Source organism: Pezoporus wallicus, unplaced genomic scaffold (genome assembly GCF_028554395.1).
Source record: "Pezoporus wallicus isolate ANWC-B61680 ecotype Strahan unplaced genomic scaffold, APGP_CSIRO_Pwel_v1 contig_2871, whole genome shotgun sequence".
In the NCBI taxonomy this organism is placed as follows: domain Eukaryota; kingdom Metazoa; phylum Chordata; class Aves; order Psittaciformes; family Psittacidae; genus Pezoporus; species Pezoporus wallicus.
The window spans coordinates 5,222,902-5,243,612 of record NW_026640775.1 but is presented as its reverse complement, the minus strand read 5'-3'; the positions used below and the strand labels follow the sequence as shown (position 1 = coordinate 5,243,612).

Sequence of the window (20,711 nt, the reverse complement as noted above, 5' to 3'; positions counted from 1 at the left end):
CCTCTTGATGTTACCCACTGGGCAATCTTGAGTAAAAGAGAGGTCCTGACCTCTGTTTTCTAGTGAAACAGTTGCTGTTGATGGGCAAATGCTTAGTTTTTCTGTATGTAGTAAGTACAGTTGCAGTTATAAACCTGAACAAACCCGCAATAATAAACCTTGGAGCAGCTTGTCCTCGGCTAGAGTAAATAAGTTACCAAAAGCACTTGCGAGTCTTGCTATGCTTCAAACATGACTCATAGCAGGAGGAGGATGTTTTCATGGTACCTGTCTACTGGAAGCAGTGTTCAGGCTGCAAAACTGGCAGAGCAACATGGATGTGGCATATCCCTTCCCTGTGTACTGAGACCATCGCATTGGTTCATTCGCCTTTGTCATGGCTATTGAGAAGAAATACACATGCTTTTGTATGACCCCAGCTTCCTACAGCCAGAAGGCATGCTCTGGCTTGTAAGTGACACATATACACATTCCCTCTGCCTTGCCTGTGTTCCAGCCACTGTAACCTCCCAGGATTGTTCATGTGCTGTTTGGTTGTCTTTCTCAGGCAGCCTGATGAGACCTGTTCTACGGTGCCTGTGAAGGAGACCAGGATAGCATTGGGTCCTGGGGGTGGATGCTGGAGGCAGGCAGTGGTGTGTATGTGTGTGTGGTGGTGCAGGATGTGAGAAAGCGTCCTGGAGTGAGAGAACAAGCGCTTTTTTTACTCCTGAGGATGCTTTCTCACAACTTCTCCCAGATATTTTTCAACTCCTCCTCTCCCCCCATATCCTGCAGCCTTGCACATCTCACTTTGGGGGAAGAAAAATGAAGTGTGGTTAATTTTAAGCCAGTGCAATCATTTATGAGACTTGGAGGTGGAAAACCAGTTATTGGTTAACAGGCTTGATTTTAAATGTGCTCTCCCTGACCCCTTTACATGAGTGAGCCAGGAGCAGCACTTCCAAGAAGCCGGTTTTCTGGAAGGCTTTTTCACTGAATCATTTCAAGCCTAGGCTTCTTGTAAATGTTAATATCCTGCTGGCTCAGTGGAATGCAGCTGGTGGATACAGCAAGTGCAATACCTATGTACGTGCTCACAATTCAAAGTAAAACTTGGCAGGCAAGTTTCAGGATGTACTTTGGGATGTCCTTAATGAAGGCTCAGGCTAGAGGGAAAGTGGGCAAGAGGGTAAACCTGATTTGGCATCATCTCACAAGACTGGAATTCCCCCTGCCCCATGCAGTAGCCGCTGTTGTGCTTTACACCCCACGTTCAAATGCCTGGTAACCTCGATCTGTGTCCTGTGTCACTCTGGTGCCTCAGCACGGCTGTAAATCTCAGCTGTGTGTACACAGGTTGGAGCCACTCTGCCAGGCAAAGTGGTCAGAGTGCATTGATGACCTGAGCCTGCTTTGGGCAGTCTTAGGTGGCTGCCTGGAGAACAGTGCTGGGAGAATTTGTCCCCTGGATTTCCCCTTGCATCAGCAGGGGAAGGCAGTAGACAACCTTTGTAATGCTGAAATTGTAGCAACTGTAGGCTGAAATCCTGCTACTGCTGAAGTATCTCTACAGCAAAATGCAGGTCATTGTGAATGTGTATGTATCTTTTACCCTCCCTTGGTGTTTACAGATAAAAGCCTTTTTGAGTTAGCTGTTTGTATTTGTGGTATTACAAAGGCTTTGTTCACCTTAGATTACGGGTGCTAATGGATGAGGCTTTTTTGCTTGCCTCAATAGTAAAATATTTTCCAGATGAGAATATATATATATATATATATATATATATATTTTTTTAAGTAATCATCTAAACCAGCACTTTCATAATTTTATCTTTAGTGTGTTTTCTTACACACCATCCAGTGCTTTAACTTTGTGTACCTTAGGGAAAACCTGAAGTGCTTGCATTAACCTGAAGACATATTGTCCTTTAGAAAAAACATATTGCAAGTCCAGGATATAAAAATAAATAAAGCACAGCTGTATATAAGAATAAAAAACAAATCAAGCGTTTTATAAGGGGAGGACTGTAGGTGATGCAAATTCTGTGTTAATTTGGGTGCTAAATAGGTTAACTACTTTTGATTACCAGATTTTCTTTTGCTTAGTGTGGTAAAAGGGTCCCAAAGCATGCACACATTATATGGTCTTGTTTATTTATGTCTGTAGTTAATGTATTTAAAATAGTTCATATTGTTCTAGCCAATATTCTTCAGTATGTCATAAAAAACAGGGAAGAATCAATATGAGGTGTAAGTATTCTGCTTTGTTAGTGAATTTTCTCTGAAGAATGAAGATAGAGCACAATAGTCTTTCTTGAATTAATATAAATGCAGATTAATGCAGTCAAATGTGTTATGTTTCCATAGACAAGTTACAAGCACAATGCAGTATGATTCTCAAATATTGCAGTTTTGTTAAAACAGATTTTTTCCTATTCACTTTAGGGATACATTCGCACACCTTCTTTCAGATTAATCAATTTGAATTCATTTAGGACGCTAACAATTTAGTCTAGTGGCGGGTTTATTTAGATAAATGGATACCAATTTTCATCAATTATGAATATGAAACACAGTAAAAATTTTAAAAGTTTGTTAAAATAAATCTGCTTGCTGTTCTGCAGTGTGTCCCAGGTGACTGCCTCATGTTAAACTCCAGCTTTGCAGGTTTGGGTTGTTTGGCTTTTTTTAATAATATAACTAAAAGCAAACCAAGAAAACCTTTTACACATTCCCTGTGTTTCTCTTGAGTGTAGTAAGTCATATGCTTATTCTGCTACTAATTTCTCTGTCAGTTTTTCCATCCACACACACGTAAGAGAATATTGACAGGACCCTAATCATGAAATTGCTTAAAAAAAATGATAGTCATTAAGTGGTAACGTATTTTGGAGCATAAAAACCCTGATGAAAAATGCGTCGAGGGTTTCCAGGTCTTTTTTGGGGTTGGGTCTTTTTTTTTTTTTTTTTCAGTCATGATTTCCAGACTCTATTGTCACAGATAGACAATGATAGGAGGGTGGGGTCATGAATTAATCATAGAACAGTTAGGGTTGTAAAGGACCTTAAGATCACCTACTTCCAACCCCCTGCCATACCATAGCTGTCCTAGTTGAGGTTCAAAGCTTTAGTGTGAGTCTTAGCAACACTGCATAATAGGTTCTCTGTTAAGTACTGTTCTAAAATACTTTGTCATTTTTCTTTTATCCAGGGCTTTTGGGAAAACCACACAAAACTCATAACAGAGTATGGACCTGTTTGTGGGTAAGCTTAGCCGTGCCATCAGCTTGTTTTTGTCCTGGCTTTTGCTGTTTGGGTTTGCTAGGTGGGAGAGGAGAAAATACCAAGATAAGATGTTCATTAAAATGCAGTGTGTGGTGTTTTAGTTTGGTTAGACAGAGGTGGAGGTTGTTTGATTACACGCAGAAAGTAACCTTGGCTTATTTTAGTTCAGCAATTTATGTTAGCCTTCATTCATTTCTTTCTAATTTTAATTATGCACATAAAGTTTAGTCTTTTTCACAACTATACAAAGCTACCAGCCTTCAATATTCTCTTTTCATCTGCATATTCTTTATACTTATGGTGAACCGTAATTAAACTTACAGTATAATTTATCATCTTAAAAAAACCCTCAGATTGTGAAATAGTATGAATTTAGTTCAGCTGTTGCTATCCATATTTATGCAAAATTCCTAAACTTTAAATACAATGAAGTACAGATTAGAAATGAGGCATTACTCTCTCTATAGCTCAGCTGTGATATCTTAGCTCTTAGGAGTTTATTAGGAGTAAAGAGGGTTTAAGCAGTATATTCCTTCATATGAGCCCTTCTGCATTTATGTGAATATTCCAAGAACTACTTTCCAGTTGTCATAATTTTAAGTGGAAATTCAGTTATTTCATGGTAACTTCTATTGCTGTGGTCAGTTGGTGTTTCTAGCATAACTATTATTTCAATATATAAGTATCAAACGATATCTACAAAGTAGAGTAAATGAAAAAGATTTTTTGTGTGTTCTGCAAGGGGCTTAAGACGCTTGCAAGAAGAGAGCATATATGACTGTGTGTGCATAGATGATCATAAATAATATAAATATGCATTGTATGAACTTCCAGCAAAAATGCTCTATCAAAAAGAAGTCAGGCTCAGGCATATGAAGCATTTGATGCTCCAGTCACAGCTGCCTTGTGGCATTTGTGCTCAGCCCTAAGGACAAAGAAGTGATGGAAATAATGAATTCCAGGGGTTAGGTGCTTGTCTAAGAAGAAATAATACAGTGTTTTGGCTGGCCAGGAGTGGGGAAAGATATTCATTAACACTGTGGCAATTTGTATGTTGTGTAACAAATGGAAAATGACTGAGGCTTATTATCTCCATGACCTTTGGTATGATGCCCATAAATGACAATAATGTAAGAACACTGGCATTTGTTCCTCAGTGTATTTCTCTCCTTATTAATATCATGCCTATTTTTTTCCTAATCTGAATTCCAGATAAATTGCTAGTCAGTCATCTGCTTGCTTACTCGGCCAGGCAGAGGCTATGTCATCAGAGAAAGAGATGTATAATTACAGTGTGAGAATGGATAGATAGAAAGTTTCATATTTCCAATCTACCCACAGCTGTCAGGAAATTAAACTTCAGTGAGACTTATATGGGCTGCAAAGCTAGATGATGGTGGTAGCGGTCAGCAGGACGGTTCTGCCTCTTTGGGATAATCTCAGTAGGAGGAGAGAGCAGATTGGGCATACCTGAATCCCATTTATTGCACAAATGAACAATTCCATTTTGGAGGGATCTAGGAGGCTGGCAGAGAAAAAAAAAATGCTGCTATTTGCTGTCTCCCAGGAAAACAAAGCTGGGCTCAAACACTGCTGTGCTCGAGGTAAGCTTTATTTGTAGCTGAGGAGGATGTTTTAAAGCTTGGCTTGCAAGCTGCTGTTCAATAGGTGTGGTATGTGTCGGGGGGTATTTATCACCGTCCTGTCAACTAACGAAATTCCTTCTCCTTCCTTATATGTCTTCTGTGTGGTTCTTCCTGAGCTTCTTTGAAATAGGTAATAAATGGTAGGTGCGTTTATGTGTACAGTCCCAGCAAAGTATTGGATCTGGCAGTTGGAAGAAGATGTGGCATTTTGTTTTTTCCATATTGAGAACTGTTTTCCAGTAAGCATAAAGAGCAATGATCTTTATTTCTACCAGTGGTGAAGTGAGTTGAATACAAATCTTTGGAACTGAAGCCTTTTTTTCTTTCTAAGGTCACTTGAATAGTCTGAATGATACCATCACAACTGTTTTCTTTTGTGTGTGAATTGGTTTCCTTGACAACAGGATGTCAAATCAACTTTTCAGCTTTAATCAAGTCAAAACAATATAACCCTTCTATTCCAAAAGGCCTCAAGTCGTAGAGAATTATTTCAAGTAAGGCTTTTGTAGGTCACAAAAGCATTTTTTTTTTCCTTCACTCTCATGTGCAGATCCAAAGGAGAGGTGATGGGATTACTCTTTTACAGAGAGAGACAATGCAAATAGTCTTCACTTGTGAGTGTGTGTTGTGAAAACTGTCTGTTTTCATACAGAGGTGGCCCAAGATGGAAGCCAAGGCAGAAACAAACAGCTTCAGTTTGGTGCAAAACCAGAGTTGGGCCATTTCTATTCAACAGGGAAATCCGAGTGACTGATGTGACTTTTGGAGAGATCCTGTAACAGAATGGTAGTCTTTGGCTCAGCTATAGTTTGGAGTACCATCTATAAAAATGCCTCCTCTAAAATAGGTGTTCTAGTTCTCCATAACAAAAATAAAAAGTGAAAAATATCTAATTTGGAAAGCAGTGTGCTGATACATGTGAAGGTTTGTTTTGAATGTTTTCCTTTTTATGGTAGGAGTTTTGCAGGAAAGGTAGTCATGGTTTCTGTGGAAATTAGTGGCTTATGTCACTTATTTTTTGGATCAGCTTTGATGTTTTGATAGTTTATTTTCAGCCCCACTGTATCCAATTGTGCCATTTCAGTTGTAGATCATGGCTACTGATCAGAAACAGTGGTAAGAGCAGGCAGAGAAACAGGGTTGAAAAGGTGAAATAAAGAGGGAGAGCATACATCATGGAATTAGAAAAGCAACTCCTACAATATGAGCAGAGCTGCAGAGGCAGCGAGTTAATTTTACTTTATATACACACTTCATAAGCATTTGACCACTCTTGTGTGATTGCATCATTATGACTTTACAGCACTGTAAGTCTGTATGGCTGATTTGGACCTGGAGGTTAGTGCCAAAATAAGTAATATATTCTTGGCCCAACAACACACTACCAGTGAAGGAACAGAAAATACAACAGAGCCCCAAGCAGGCAGGTGATTGCCTCTGGGATGAATGAACCTATGTTGCTTTTGACTGTGGCAATGCGTTTGGGTGTGGGGAAGAGTGTAAGAGTTCATAGCATAGACCTCACTGTGTATAATCAAAGAGTAAATATGGTAGATTACAATTCAGTGGAATTTGTAGGATGACACTCTTTCTTCACGTCCTGTTGCATGAGAAAGAGCTTGCAGCAGGTGAAACCCTATGCTTACTCTTCACTTAACCTCTCAACTTCAACCTGCTGTGAGAAGTCTGAACAATTATGTAGCAGAGTAGGTGTTGAAGAGGACAAGAACAAAGCAAGGCAAAGACGAAGAGATGGGTCTAGGGGTAGCAAGGTGGTGGAGTTTGGATTAAGCCACCTCTAGAAAGTGGAAGACAATTGGGGTGTTTGAGCTCAGGGTTGTCAGGTTGTGAACTGGCAAAAGGAGGCAACAGACTCAAAACCTGTATTTTCTAATAGGCAGAAGGAGTCAATGAGACTATTTCTGACAAGATCTGAAATCATTAAGAGTAATTATAAATCATTCTCAATCCCTAATAAAACAGCCAGCAGCAAACTGCACCTACGCGTGCTGGCCTCCAGCATAAAAATACCCAGATCAGCGCAGTACCACAGGAAGCATGTCAAGGTGCTGGCATTCCTGAAACATCTCGAGACAACACAGGTGTGAATGAAACTCCGTTTCCATATAGGAAGTATCTTGTTTTGCCATAGGTTACATCAGCACATATTTAAGTAATACAAAGAAAGAAACTTTAAATAGGAGAGGTGATTTATCTCAAGGTGTCTGTGGGGTTACTCAGTGTCTGATCTGTGGGTAGTGTTTTTTGTTTGGTAGGGTTTTTTACCTGAAAGACTTCCTAATATTCCTTAAATGGTTTCTAAATAAGTCATTATTGGAACCAAGATCAAGTCTGGCACTTAAATGATTGGGTGGTTTAAAGGATTAGGATAGATCATGGAGCCAGTCACTAATTTGAAATGTGTCCAGGGGTGAGTTGTGATTGTAAGCTATGCTGGCAGCTGACAGCTTTTCAAAAGTCTGTGTAGCCAGAGTTGGTTCTGTATTAACGCTTGACTTCTTCTCTCCCAAAAAAATGTCGCTGCAGATGGCACAAGCTAGCATTTCTACATATGAGCTCATAATCAAAGCGCTTTTCTCACTGCTGCTTCTGGCCTCTGCATCAGGGCTGAGGTACACTGGTTCGTCACTGTGGAGCTTTGGGGTTTTCCTCATTTGGGGACAGAAGAGGGACTTGTGTTTTGAGAATCTGTGCATCTGGAACACTTCTCAAGGCCTTATCCTTCCTTCTGCCTTCCCAAACACCTAGGGGCAAACCTAAGGTGGATAGGGGCAGGATTTCATCCTGCCCAGAGCAGCTGATATCTTCATCATGCAGTTAATTTGCCTAAAGAAACATTGTCTTTATTACCATTTTAATTTCACAAGCTTTTTAATATCTCTGCTTCATGTGGAAAGAGTAGTCCCAGGACAGGTATTCTTATCTTTGTCCCTGAAGGCCCACGTAAAGAAACGATTTAGTTTTATGAAGCAATCTTATCCTGTTTGATTTCCTGTTTTGCACTGGGCTCTAATGGACTTACATGGTCTTTCCTTTTATTTGCTATTTTAAACAATTTACTTTTTGTATTTCAAATAGAAAAAAAACATACCTGGGCAAGGATGGGGGGGAGGGAAGAAAAACAGGCTTCCTATTTCTGTTCTGTACCTCTTCATAATCTCTGTCTCAGAATTAACCTGATAAAGAGTTTTGGTAGCCTCGTTGGCCTGGATTTTTGTTTTGTTAAACAGTGATACACATTTTTGGCCAGAGTCAAGTCTTTCATATTGCAGAAAGATATTTTTTTTCCGCACTGTTTCCTCATTTTATGTGTTCTCATAAGGTCCTCTGACTCTGTAGGATTGTCAATCAGCTCTAAAATTGCTATTGTGAATTAGAGTTATCTCTATCTTTTCTTTAAATTCTGCAAACTATGGATACAATACAGTAGAATCATTTAAGATGTGCCTAACTCTGAGCACATGAGTAATCCCATTAAAGTCAATGGCATTACTCAACATGCTTCAAGTTAGGCAGAGGTTTATCTACCTTGCTGAATCAGGGACATAAAGGAAACAATTGCATTTGTGATTGAAAAATATTTTTACTGCTGTTGGTACACATAAACACCTAGCTTTATGGTAGCTGAAGGAAGTTAATGGGGAGAAAAATATTTCTTTTCCCTCCCCACCCTCTCTTTTGACAGTACTTTGCATGTAGGCAATTTTATTGCTCCACTGTGTAATGTACTAGCCATTCTCTCTAAAATGGAGAGATTATCTCAAAAATTGACTGAAAAACAGGAGAATCTTAAACATTGTAAAATTAAACTTTCAGACCTCCTTTTTTTTTTTAATCAATGCTCTCAGAATTTTTTAATAGTAACCTATTTTTAAAAATTTGTCTTAAAAAAAAAAAATTAAAAAAAGAAACCCAACAATATTCCTGGCAGAAATGTAGCATTGTGGTAGAGTTCTGCATCTCCATCTGAATCCCCACACTTAACCATAATTAAGGTATTGGTTATAGTTGGTTCCAATGGTTAAATCGAGCTGCTGGAACAAGTTTTGTGAGTTACTTACGGGTATATCATCACCAGTTTCTCCTCTTCTCTCCAGAGCTGTTGGTCTTAAAAACAGCCTTTTATGAGGCTGATGCCAAAAGGTGGCATATCACGCTGTTTTGAGCATTGGAGTCTAGTGCTGTTGTTACAGTTGTAATCACATTGTGGGCTGCCTGATCATTATGGAGTCTTTTAAGTTCTGCATATGAAGACCTGGGGGATGCAGTTTATAGGCAGAATTTATGGTAAGTTAGTTGAGTAATTTAATTCTGGCATGTTTCAAACATACTTAGGTTTCTGGAGCATTGTAAATTGATGCTTAGTACTAGTAATGTTGGAGGTATTTATTAATCAGCTCTTCTTAGCCATTGACAAATCTTATGCATGGACTGTGACCTCCCATGAGAACCATGCAACTTGATCTGGTCTACTCTGTGATGGCTGTTCCTTTGTTACTGTAGCCTCTTGCTGACCTGGTCAGCTCCCAGGGTCACTTGTGTTCTAGCAATTCACAGGCAAAGACTCAAAAGCCCACTGAAATGTCACTGTCCAAGACCTCAGAGCAGGCAAAGCAATCTGGATGGAAACGTTTGATGCAAGTGGTAAACTCTTCTGCATGCAAAGCTCTTTCTCTCTTCTTTGAGACTCCAGACATTGCTGTGAGGTGGCTAAGCTGCAGGCATGTGCTCACTGCTGTGCTTTTTCCAAGTTCCTTTCCTACATCCCTGACTGATCCATGACTCCGCTGCAGCTGTTCAAGCCAATGTAAGTCAAAGACCTGATGTAATCTTTTACACCTCTGGAAAGAGAGTGTGAAATCCAACCAAATGAAACAGACAATGTTTTATATGTTCTTGGCAAGGCAGCTAAGGACACTGCATGTCACCTGCACCATACTCCTGATGCTTATTCCTTGTACTCGGCATGTGCAAACTGCTGTGGTTGTAGTTTCAGTGAGTGTTTGCATAGAGGGAAATCCCATGGTTGGTACAGCTCCGCTGAGATAGCATTAGCCAGATGCAGAAAGGCTATGTGAGATTGGCCAGAACTGTGTCAGCTCCTGAGACTGACGAGGAAAGCGGAGGGCTGACCTTTGTAATATACCCCTCTTAGCATTTGAGGAACCTGATTAAATCTTGGTCTGCTTCTGCATGTGCAGGTAGCAGCTTTGGCTAGGAGGAGGTCTTGCTTCCATTTGTTCACAGGGAGGTGTTTCACTACCCTGTTTCCTGGCATGCTGGTAGTACAGAACTTAGCTGTTAAAGCATAGTCCTTGTGAGCACCAGGTTAAGATTATTTGAAAGCTGAAAGAGTTTTTTGAAAATGTGCTGCCTAAGGAGCATTTTACACCTCATACAGCATGGGTAACCTTTGATCTGTACTGCCTGCTTCTTAGCTAATTAATGCTTAAGATCATCGTTTTTAAAGAACTGAGATGAGTCTGCTAAACAGATCGCCTCTTTGTATCACATAACTCTCATGATCAGCACCTGCATATCCGACTGTGTCATCCTAATTTAGGGCAGGGGGAGGAAATATTCTGTGTGAACCCCACAATTATAAAGCCTAGTATCTTAGACTTAATTTCACCTTGATCTACCCTCTTCAACGTCTATCAAAGCCTGCATTTGTTAATCTTAACAGACTCCTAAGTCTGCCTTGTAGTTCTCCCCTTCTTCCCACCATTTGTGAAGAAGCAGGTGAGGGCTTTTGAAAGGCTGAAAAATCTGAGGCATTATTTCAGTATAGCAATCCTATGAGAAAGTGTGGGAAAACAGCAGTATTGTAGGTTTTGCTGTGCATATTAAATGCTTTCATTAGAATTTCCTGCAGCACCCAGAAATATCGATGCAAACCTGAAGTGGAAATGTACAATATGTAATGTTCAGTAGCTATTAATGGTTTCTGGCTTCACTCGCTATGTATCTGATTATGAACTGGTGTTCCTATTGTCATGCATGGTAATTTTTAAATGAAGTTCCTGAATCATTTCCCCCCACTCTGCACAGAGGGAGGAAAATGCATCATCTCTCCCAATGTGTGTGTATGTCCCCTTCCTTTTCTTGGCAGCCTTGGAAGCAGATCAACTTTAATCTTGCAACTCAGGAGCTCCTCCTGCCCTCCTTGGTCATGCAACCAGGTGTTGGTTAGACCCTCTCTCCTGATGCCGGAGAGTCCTGAGACAAGACGTTGTGGGGCCTCTGTCCCTTAGGACACTAAAACATTTCACATTAATAGCTTGGGGATGTTTCTTACTTAGTTTCTTAAAAATAGTCCTGTTTTCCTCTTTGAGGATCACCATGCTTTGCCAGGTATCTATGGAGATGCTTCCAATCAATTGCTGCCTGTTGTCCTTTAATGGTGTCACAACTTTGTTGGCTCTGGGGTTTGTTAGTTTTTTCCTGATTACATTGGCAAACTTGTCTTGTGGGCTTTGCATTCATACTTCTTGCTGTAATTTCCTCATATCCCCCCCCCAGTATTTGCTCTGCCTTTCTTTTCTTTCTCTTCTCTCCATCATCTTCAGCCCTATGGTATTTTTTCTCCATGCTCTAATTTTTATTCCTTCCTGTTTTTCTAACCCATGTTGAGCTGAAAACAGTAACATGACCTGACAATTTTTACGTCATTCCAAAGTTTTTATGTACTTCCATAAATCTCTTCATTACGTTTTTATTGTTTAGTTGTATATAGGTTTTAGTTTTTCCTCTACCTTATTAGTCTGGGGATCAATTCTAGTCTACTATGTTTTATTAGAAGGGGAACAAAATATCTCCTTTTTCTTTGTTGGTTTAGCACCATCTTCAAATTACCTTTTTTCTCTGTTCGGCTACCTCTTTTCTTTCCCTGGAGAGTCTGCTTTATGTCAGACCTTCTGCTGGTAGTGAATTGGGTATGATTTCATCAGGCACTAGGCAAAAGTATAGCCCACTGCAGAGAAAGAAGGTTTTTTTCAGCTGTTGTTCTTTTGTTTTTTTCCTCCTAACTTTGGGAGCATGGAATGAGCTAAGCTACCATTACCCTGGGGACTGTGAGTCTTTCTTTCCTTCCATTAAATTTGGTGGCTAAACCTGAAGGCTTGTCTTGAAGGAGGATTTATTTTAGTCATACTGATAAAATCATATTGGTATAATTAAACAGCTATAGTAATGTCAAAAAACCTCCCATGCACAGACGCAGCCATTCTGGAACGACACAAACTACATCAGGGAAAAATCCTTACCATCTCCCCAAGCAATTACTGTATCTATAGGGGTGTGCTCCCGTAGGAACTTTTTCTAGTGTATTAAGATTAGTGTATTTTTCTAGTGTATGAAGATTCAATTCATGTCTTGTCCCCAAATCTCCTCTCTCCTCCACATAAACAAGCCTGAAAATAGTGGTCTGTACATTCAAGCTGGTGTTTACTTCAGTGTAGTTCCATTAAAGGCATGAAGCCATGACTATTTGAAGATCTTGACCTGATGTTTTTAGGTCTCTGTCATGTTATATAACTTCAACTTTTGGATGATAGTGCCTATTGAATAAAACTAGGCTTTGTACAGCAAATTCCAAGACATATCCAGATGTCTTAAAGTAGTATGCAGAAAAAAGAAGTGTGAGTTTGGAGCAGTGTTCTGACTTTGCAAGGGGTAGCAGTAGATATTTTATATCTTGCAATAATCCAAGCTTTTCTGTCAATGTTGGAATCTATTTTATCGAAAAAGAATCTTGGCAGAGGACACTGGGAATTGCTGCAGAGTCTTTCAGTGTGACATGAGAGGATCTTGGTTCTTTGGGATCTTTTATCACGTGGATCATCTTATGAAATAAAACTCTGTGAAGGGCCAAAGTAAAATCTTATCAAAGCAGCCTAACTATTTTATATGTCCGCTGGCTGTCCATTTGACCCAGTAGGAAATAAACCATGCATGGGGCAGGAGAAAGAGAAAGTAGGTCTACAAGTGCAACATAGAGGCAAATGTTAAAATAGGTCATATGGTAATATAACGTCATGTGGGAACCATTAAATATAAAATTAATTTCTGATAAAATAATTTAAATTCTGATTTTTGAGACAGAGAAGTGTATTGCAACATCGGAAAAGGGAAAATTAAGACTTGAAGTACCTAAACTTCTTACTACATACCCACTTTTTTTCCCATGTCAGCTGCATTTTATATACTTTTGCCCAATGATAATGCAATTGGATTTTCATCAGTAGAACAGAATAAAGTTTATGAAGCTACTGTAATTTACCTCATGTTTGTTTCCTTAGCAAAATATTTAAACAAATAAGCAGTTTCTAAACCTTCAAGTAGATTCTGATACCCCTTTGATACGCCACTGTGTTTATACATACTCAAAGGACTGCTCTGGGCATTGTGTTCAGTGTATTTCCCCATCCCAGCCCTCTTTCGGGCTTGCCATTTTGAGTATTGGATTTTTCCAGGCAGCTGTTGACATGACTGGCACTGGCTGACACCCCCAAAATCCATAGCCTGTATCATCCTGCCACCTCCTGCTTGAGGAATCTACGCAGTGGATTGTGCTAAGGTCAGAGGACAAGCCGGTGTTGCTAGCAGCACCAAAGCTGCCATGCAGGCAGCATTGCATATTTAACTGCAAGGTCTCTGCTGCACTAAAAAGGCTTCAGGTGAGGAGAGCGTGATCAATAATTACAAATATTAAAAGTGGTGCCTTCTCCTGCTTTCCTACCTTTATCCCCTACCTTCTTTGCCTACAGGACATGAAGTCTGAATTCCCCTGACAGTTGCTCATGCATTTACATTTTTATTTGCTTGGTTTATAGCAAGATTGTTCCAGGTTTTGGGAGGGGCAGCTATCAAAAACGTACAGGCACTGCCATCATGTTTTATTGTTTCAGTCCATTTTTCCCTGTGAATGCAGGTGGGAGTTTTTCAGTGGGTTTGTTTTTGTGATTTTGCCTTCTCTTTCTTCTAAGCGTTTATAACCCTTTTATTGTCAGTCTTCAATCATTTTTGATAGATCAATATATTTACTTCAGTGACGGCACATCCTACAGTTGTACTAGGAGGGTTGGGGTTTTTTTTTGCTTTGTTTATAGGCGTTATGAATAGATTGGGTGGGTTGTATCTGTGCTGTACCTCTGTTGTTGCTTGCGGATCAAATCACTTGATCTTGCCCCAATACCTGTATATTTAGAATGAGCATGAAGTGTTTACGTGTGTCTGCTTTCAGATCTTTTAATTTTATCTTTTTCTATGTAGATTTTGAGCAGTTAAAACTGCAATTTTTGATTCAGAAACGTTCTTAGAAATCTCAAGTACGAATGCTGATGTTTCATGTATGCACAACTGTCTGGAGGGAAGGGCTCTAGGAAACTGCTCCAGCAGGCTCCAGAGATCCAGACGGTTTGAGGAGTAACAAAGGAAAGTGTCGCTGGACAATAACATTTACTCGGAAGACTCAGAAATTAAGCAGTCCACTGGAGTCCTGAGGTCTTCAGCCAAGCAGCTGTCACCAAACCAAAGAGAAGAAATTCCCAAGTCTACGTCTCACTCATGTCCCCAGGCAGATAGACAAGGGGCCCGGGACAGCTGTTTTAATGCAGCTGTGAAGAGAGTTCAAATGCGTGCAGCGCACATGCGTGAACTGGCTGCCAGTGTTGGTGTGATATACTGCACCTTGGCTGGCCATGAGAAGAAGGAGGTGGGTGAACACTGCCTGCTGCTCCATGGAGGAAGGGTCCATTCATGGAATAGGAGAGGGCTCAAAGTACTCTTCCGTCCTCTGGGATTTGGGTTGTTTCAGGATATGGTGATGTATATAACATTTATTATACAAACATACACGCACATATGGTGATGTATATATTATACAAACATACACGCACACAAAAAAAAGGAGCAGTGAGAAAAGTGTGCTTGTTACAACTGATAACGTGTACAGTGTGGTTAAGTGGAAAATAGGTCAACTAGGCAGTGCTCTTGCTAATATTACTGTTTGAAACGTGATCTGTGGCTTATGACTACATATTAAATACTGGGGAAAATCCCTGAATGTGCATGGATTTCAGCAAGGTTTAATAATTTAAACCAGGTGAGCATATTAGCTGCTTATAGGATGTTGTCCCCGTAGTTGCCTTAACAGAGCTATATACATCCTGTTTTTCAGTATGTTCTTTTTCAGGCTGAAATAATTTGCCATGTTATGAAAGTCATGACTCAACTACTTCTCAGCAGCCTGTTGTCCATTTGTAACAGCAGATTTTCCTGGAAGTCATTACTTTGGAGTGCCATTGTCAGCTGTACACATCACTCCTGCTCCTCTTGTTCTTTGTGGCGCAGATCTGCCCGTTGTTGTTAGCGAGGATGTTACTGCTGATATACAAGCTATCAGGTTTTTCCATTCTCTTCTTCCTTTTCTATCTCTGTTGAATTGCAGTTCTCTTTGTCTTTTGTGTGGTGCACTGAAAGAGGTTAGGAAATTTATCACGGTTATTTTTAATGGGTTTTTAAAGTCTGGCACGACATGGATTGAATTGATTCAGGAAAATTTCCTGGAGCTGCAGTGGTTTCTACTATTAAAAATATTCTTATCATTTCGATTTTTCTGTAAGAAAATACATCAATTTCTTCCTTCTAGCCCTATAACAAAGCCCTGCGTTCTAATGTTTCCACATGATCAGATATTAGCCATTTCCCTAGATAATTTAGTTTGGTCATGTGTACAGCTAGCATTTTAATTGTAAAGAATTCTGCTAGTGGTTTCATGATAAATGCATAAAGCATTGGGAAATTATTTTTATTGGAGGCTTAGCGTGCATTTAATAATGCATTAACAAAATTAAATGATTCTGTGCATGTGTGTAAATCTTGAGAATGCATAGGAGAAGCACACACTGCCATAGGTATGCAAGCATTAAAAAATGAATCTTTCCTGTGTGTGTTTTGTATGCTGTAGCATAAGAAAAGTACATTCCCAGGAGCTCAGTAGGTGGTTGCTATCCTTTCTTTCTTTGTTTCAACATGTTTTTTTAAGGCAGATCGGGAAGAAAAACCATGTCCCAGTGACTATCCCCCTCGTGGCCAGTCTGGCAAACCTTTACTTGCCTGAGTAAGGCTTTACAGAGTTGGGTGGGATCTGTGTCTTCATTGTGCACGAACAAGATGAATGGGTTGCCCATTGGTTCCCACTTATGAAACCCTGCTTTCATTTGCTTAAATTTCAGATATCCTCAGGCTGTTAGCCAAGACCAAGTCTAAGTGTCTTGCTTGTTATTCAACAAAACAATGTATGCATGTGTAGTCACGCAAAACTCAATTTGACTTACTCATTTCATCGTGTTATGTTTAGGATGCAAAAAATCAGTACATTGTGTCCTATTTATTATTGAAGGATTATAATATTCTAATATTAAACCAATATTATTTCAGATGTGCATGCATCTGCAGTAACATAAACAAAGCAAAAGAATAAAAAGGGATAGTGTGCGATATATTGTAAATCTTTCATTGATTTAAGATCAAAATGCCAGTGAGGAGTAGACTGAAAGAAAATTATATAAAAATGAAGTATTGTATTGTATAAACAGAAAGAGCCTACTGATTTTGAATGCCTCTGTCCTGAATGCATCTTTTGAAGATAAGCATGAGGACATGACTTTTTAGCAGATAGAGGTACCCAGTGTTTTCTGAAAGCCTTTTCTTTCCTTCAGGCCTGAAATGGCTAGCCAAAGCTACAGATGTGAAAAAATCCAGTCACACTTGAGTCCTGGCCCTGAGAAGTAAGGTGTATCTGAGATGAAGGTTGTAGAAATGCAGACTTATGTATGGCTTTTCTTTGTACTCTGATGTCAGGTCGTGGGGAAGGAAAATAATACAAAACTCAGTTTTATCATGGTCAGAAATGCTTTATGGGAGGCAGAAGTCAGATCACACAGGTTTTGTTTTAGTCACCTTGAGGCGTGTTTGCCTATATGAAGTTTAGTGATGGGCAGGGAACTAGCAATTTTCTTATACTTGTGGTTTTATTATAGTCAAATTGTTCTATAGCGTGTTGTATCTTATGATGTCATAGTATCACAAATTATATTTAAATCCTTGACCTCCCTCCTGTTTCATTTTTTCCTTATGGTCCCACATATGCTTTCCCCTTTTTGTCCCTTGTCCCAGAATTTTCCTTGGAGCCTGAACCATGGTACATGCATGCTCTCCTGATTTCTGGAGGATCTTCCCTAACCTCACAGCCACCCTTCGCATGGCAACCGCTTGCTCTGCCAGAAAGCAGCCCTGTGCTGCATGCCCCTCTTCTACATGTTATCTTAGCCATATTATTTGATACAGCATCACGTCATCCCTCATCTTCAAATGCACTGCTCTGTCTCCATTTATCTTGTACAAAATGGCTGTAGCTCTCCCAGAGTAATACTGTCTGTTGTTTCCCAGAAATTGCTTACCTGTCTGTCAAGGGAAGCTGCTTAGAGCTCCTGACTAGAAATCAGGATAAGCACTCAGCAGATCCCTCTCCCTCCCTTACATGGAAAAAAAAGATGGAGAAAAGGCTGCGCTTGTTTAGCCTGAATAACATTGTCTGCTTACCCTCCTCAGCCATCTTGTAGCCTTTATTTTTTTCACTGTACCGATAAAGATAGGTATCATCGTTGAATATAAATAATAGACTCATACAAATGAACACTGTGTAGATGGTAGCAAGTAAAGTTTGGAGATGCAGAAAGTTTGCCATCTCCCAGAGGCAGCCTTGCCTAGAAAAAGTAATCCAATGTACTGGAAATAGTGACCTGATGATTTTTCTCTCAGGGTATGGCGAAGGAGCATTTTGGTAGTGAATTAGGTGAGAAGAGCCCAAGATGAGACTGCTCTCAGGCTGTATCTGTTTTGCAAACCCACAGAAAGGCTGGGCAGAGAAATATGCTGAAACCCACAGGAAATGTCTGCTGCACCATCACATGAGGTCAGTGAGGCATACTGTGCTTTAATGAGTGCAGACAAAACAAGCTTTGGTGAAAATGTCACAGTGTAAACATGGGTAACAAAACACAGACTAATACAGTCCAAGCTTGATGGGAAAGACCATGGGAAAAGATTTAGAAACCACCTTCTCGCACTCTTGCTGAGGTCAAGAGCTATGAGCGCTTTCAGCGTCACCCAGTAGCCATAGCACTGTACACCCAGGTGTGGGAGGAGCAACTGGTTTCTTATTAATTTAACAGTGCTTCTAATTTCCAGTAGCATCCTATAAAAGCAGTAACCTATTTACAGCTTTCATTGAGCATTAATGAAGTGGAATACTGATGCAGCTAATCAGCGCTAGCGGTATGATGCAAGCACGCAGCACGGTGGCAGTGGTGGCAATCATCTTAGTCCAGTTGCCAGGATAAAAATAACCCCCACCAGCCCTGGGAAGTGGCAGCTCCCCAGCTGTGGAGGAGCATAGCCCAGAACATGGATCTCCTGCAGCCCACCTGGAGCAAGAGCAGAATCCATTCTGTTATTCATGTCCATCCCCGTTGCTGCTTCTCTTTCCAAGCCCTGAAAGGGGGCATAATTTTTTATACTTGCATTTGGATCGGGACTCAGATTTCCTCAGAAATGGACACAGATTGCCAAATATGCTTGTATAATTGAGTGGTGGTTTTTTTCTTTTCTTTTCTTTTTTTTTTTTTTCTCTCTTCATGGCACTTTGTGAGCTTAATTTAATCCCTGTCATTCCTTATATGTGGGTAAATGTCATCTACTTCATTTCATGAATGAATTAACACAGCCATGCAGAGTCTGCGTTTCCTGCACTGCTCACTTGGAAGGGGGGGAAGGGATTAGTAAATGTGTGACACCCTCAAGTTGTTAAGCCCTGGCTGGGATTAGAGATGCCCAGAAGTAGATCTTGTTTGCTCCCTGGTGTAAGGTACTTGAAGGAGTCTACCAGCTCTACACCTTGTAATGGCCCCAATCAGCCCTGCTTCTCCTTTTTGTCAACCCTAAATATACTACTTTCATACCATGAGTCTGTTACTGCACCTGACAAGGGAGGAGCTCCTTTAAAAATAGCAGTGCTTTTAGTGGTGCAGAGAATATAAATAATGCTGGAATTTTCTTCCTTTTTTGATACTTCCTTAAGCATGTCAGAAAGCAGAGGTCTTTTGGCAAGGTGCAAGTCTGAGATAGCGCAGAGGTTCTTGGTATGTAGAAGATAGCATTTTTAATCTCGGGTGTGTGGACAAAGAGGTGGAAGCATAGCAATACAGAGCGGTGCAGAAAGTGTGCGCTAGTGTCTGAGCATCTTGTTACGTGATATTTTTAATACAGTCAGGAATTAAATTAATAGTTCTGTGTACTTATTTTAAAGCTTTCATGACGCGAAAAGAAGTGTAGTTCATTGAAAAAAGGAAATGAGGGACAATTTATTCTTAAATAGAAAGCACTGTGGCCATGTCTTCTTTCTCATGAATTTACACAATGGTTTGGATTAGTCTCTGACTGAGGAGTGTGTCTGTGTGTTGTCAGTGCTGTGCTTGGAAACTTCTCTGTGCCTGATAATGCTCAGTGCTACTGGAGCTTCATTTTTATGTCCAGTAATCTCACCTGTTTTTAGGGTATTGTGGGGTTTTAGGGGGGTTGTTTTTTTAAGTGGTGATGTGCATTTCTCAGTTCTCAGTCAATCAATCCAGAGATACTCAGCTTGTCAGTGCTTTATAAAAATAGTCCAGGAAAGGCACCCTGCCAGGTAGAGTCACAACTTGGAATGCAAAAGTGGCATGGCAGTGAGCTCCTGACTTTCCAGCAGATTTCCTGAAGAAAGCTGGTGTGGGATTTCCAGGTGTACGTGGCAGCTGAGGAACAATGTTCTCATATGGTGTCAATTCATGGCTCCTCCATACCTCCTGTCCCCTTGTCCAGCAGATGGAAAACTGAAAACTGAGAACACTGTTTGTTTTCCCCACTGTTTGTCACTCCAGGTTATTTAAATTGTAGGCTCCACAGACCTGGAATGAGCCTTCTAGTTATGTAAAGCTACTGCCAAGCTAGAGCCCAGGGACCTTGGAGGTCTCTAGCTGCTAATAGAACACAAATAATAATGGGACTTGCAGTACCAGACAATTTTTTTTTGTGCCCTTGCCCTTTCCCTTCCTCCCAAAGTAACCTTTTCCATAAAGACTGTGGTTGGTGTTCATTTCCTATTGCTTAGACATACAGGGTCTGAATTGCCTGCAAGAGCTGGAAGGGGACAGTGCTCATGACAAATCAATTTGCTGATATCTGAAATAACTAAGCAAGTAACACCAGGCTTCAGTCCTATTTTAAACCAGCAGTGTGCTGTTTGTTTTTGCATTTCTCTGCCTGCAGTAGATGGGTATCTCTAAACAAAGGAGGTAGAGTGATTGAGGAGCTTCTTTTTAAGGAAACGTCTCCGAAGAATATTAGCCTATTCCCCTGTTTCCACCTTTGCATACCTCTCCTTCACACACCCCCACCTTTTTTTGGTTGCTTTTCCCTGAGGAAGATAGAGATAATAAAATTTTCTATTGTCATTTAGCTTTCCAGATGATCTTTGTGTACTTTGCCAGACTGCAGCCTAGAAAACAAAGCCTCGTTTATTGCCTACCAGCATATACGTGTTTTATGAATAATGTGATGTATTTGTAATACGTGGGACTGATAATAGATAGGGAGATCAAAGTCTTCTGTGAATTGACAGCAGCACTATAAACAAGGTGATAGGGTTGCAGGTGTTTCTCACACAGGTGTTATACA

At 40.2% G+C, this 20,711-nt stretch overlaps 1 protein-coding gene across 8 annotated transcripts in view; it reads left to right on the top strand.

Annotated features, from left to right (window-relative positions):
* TBXAS1 (thromboxane A synthase 1) overlaps positions 1–20,711 on the top strand; it is a 239,217-nt gene that overhangs the window by 89,841 nt on the left and 128,665 nt on the right. For 6 of the 8 annotated variants that reach the window (XM_057420685.1, XM_057420693.1, XM_057420690.1 and 3 more), the window contains one exon: positions 3,194–3,246. The exons of 1 other annotated variant lie outside the window; for it this stretch is intronic. In XM_057420685.1, the coding sequence (XP_057276668.1) occupies positions 3,194–3,246 (53 nt within the window). Of the gene's footprint in view, positions 1–1,399; positions 1,566–3,193; positions 3,247–20,711 lie in introns of those variants that run through there. One more of the 8 variants, XM_057420689.1, reaches the window with a different exon arrangement.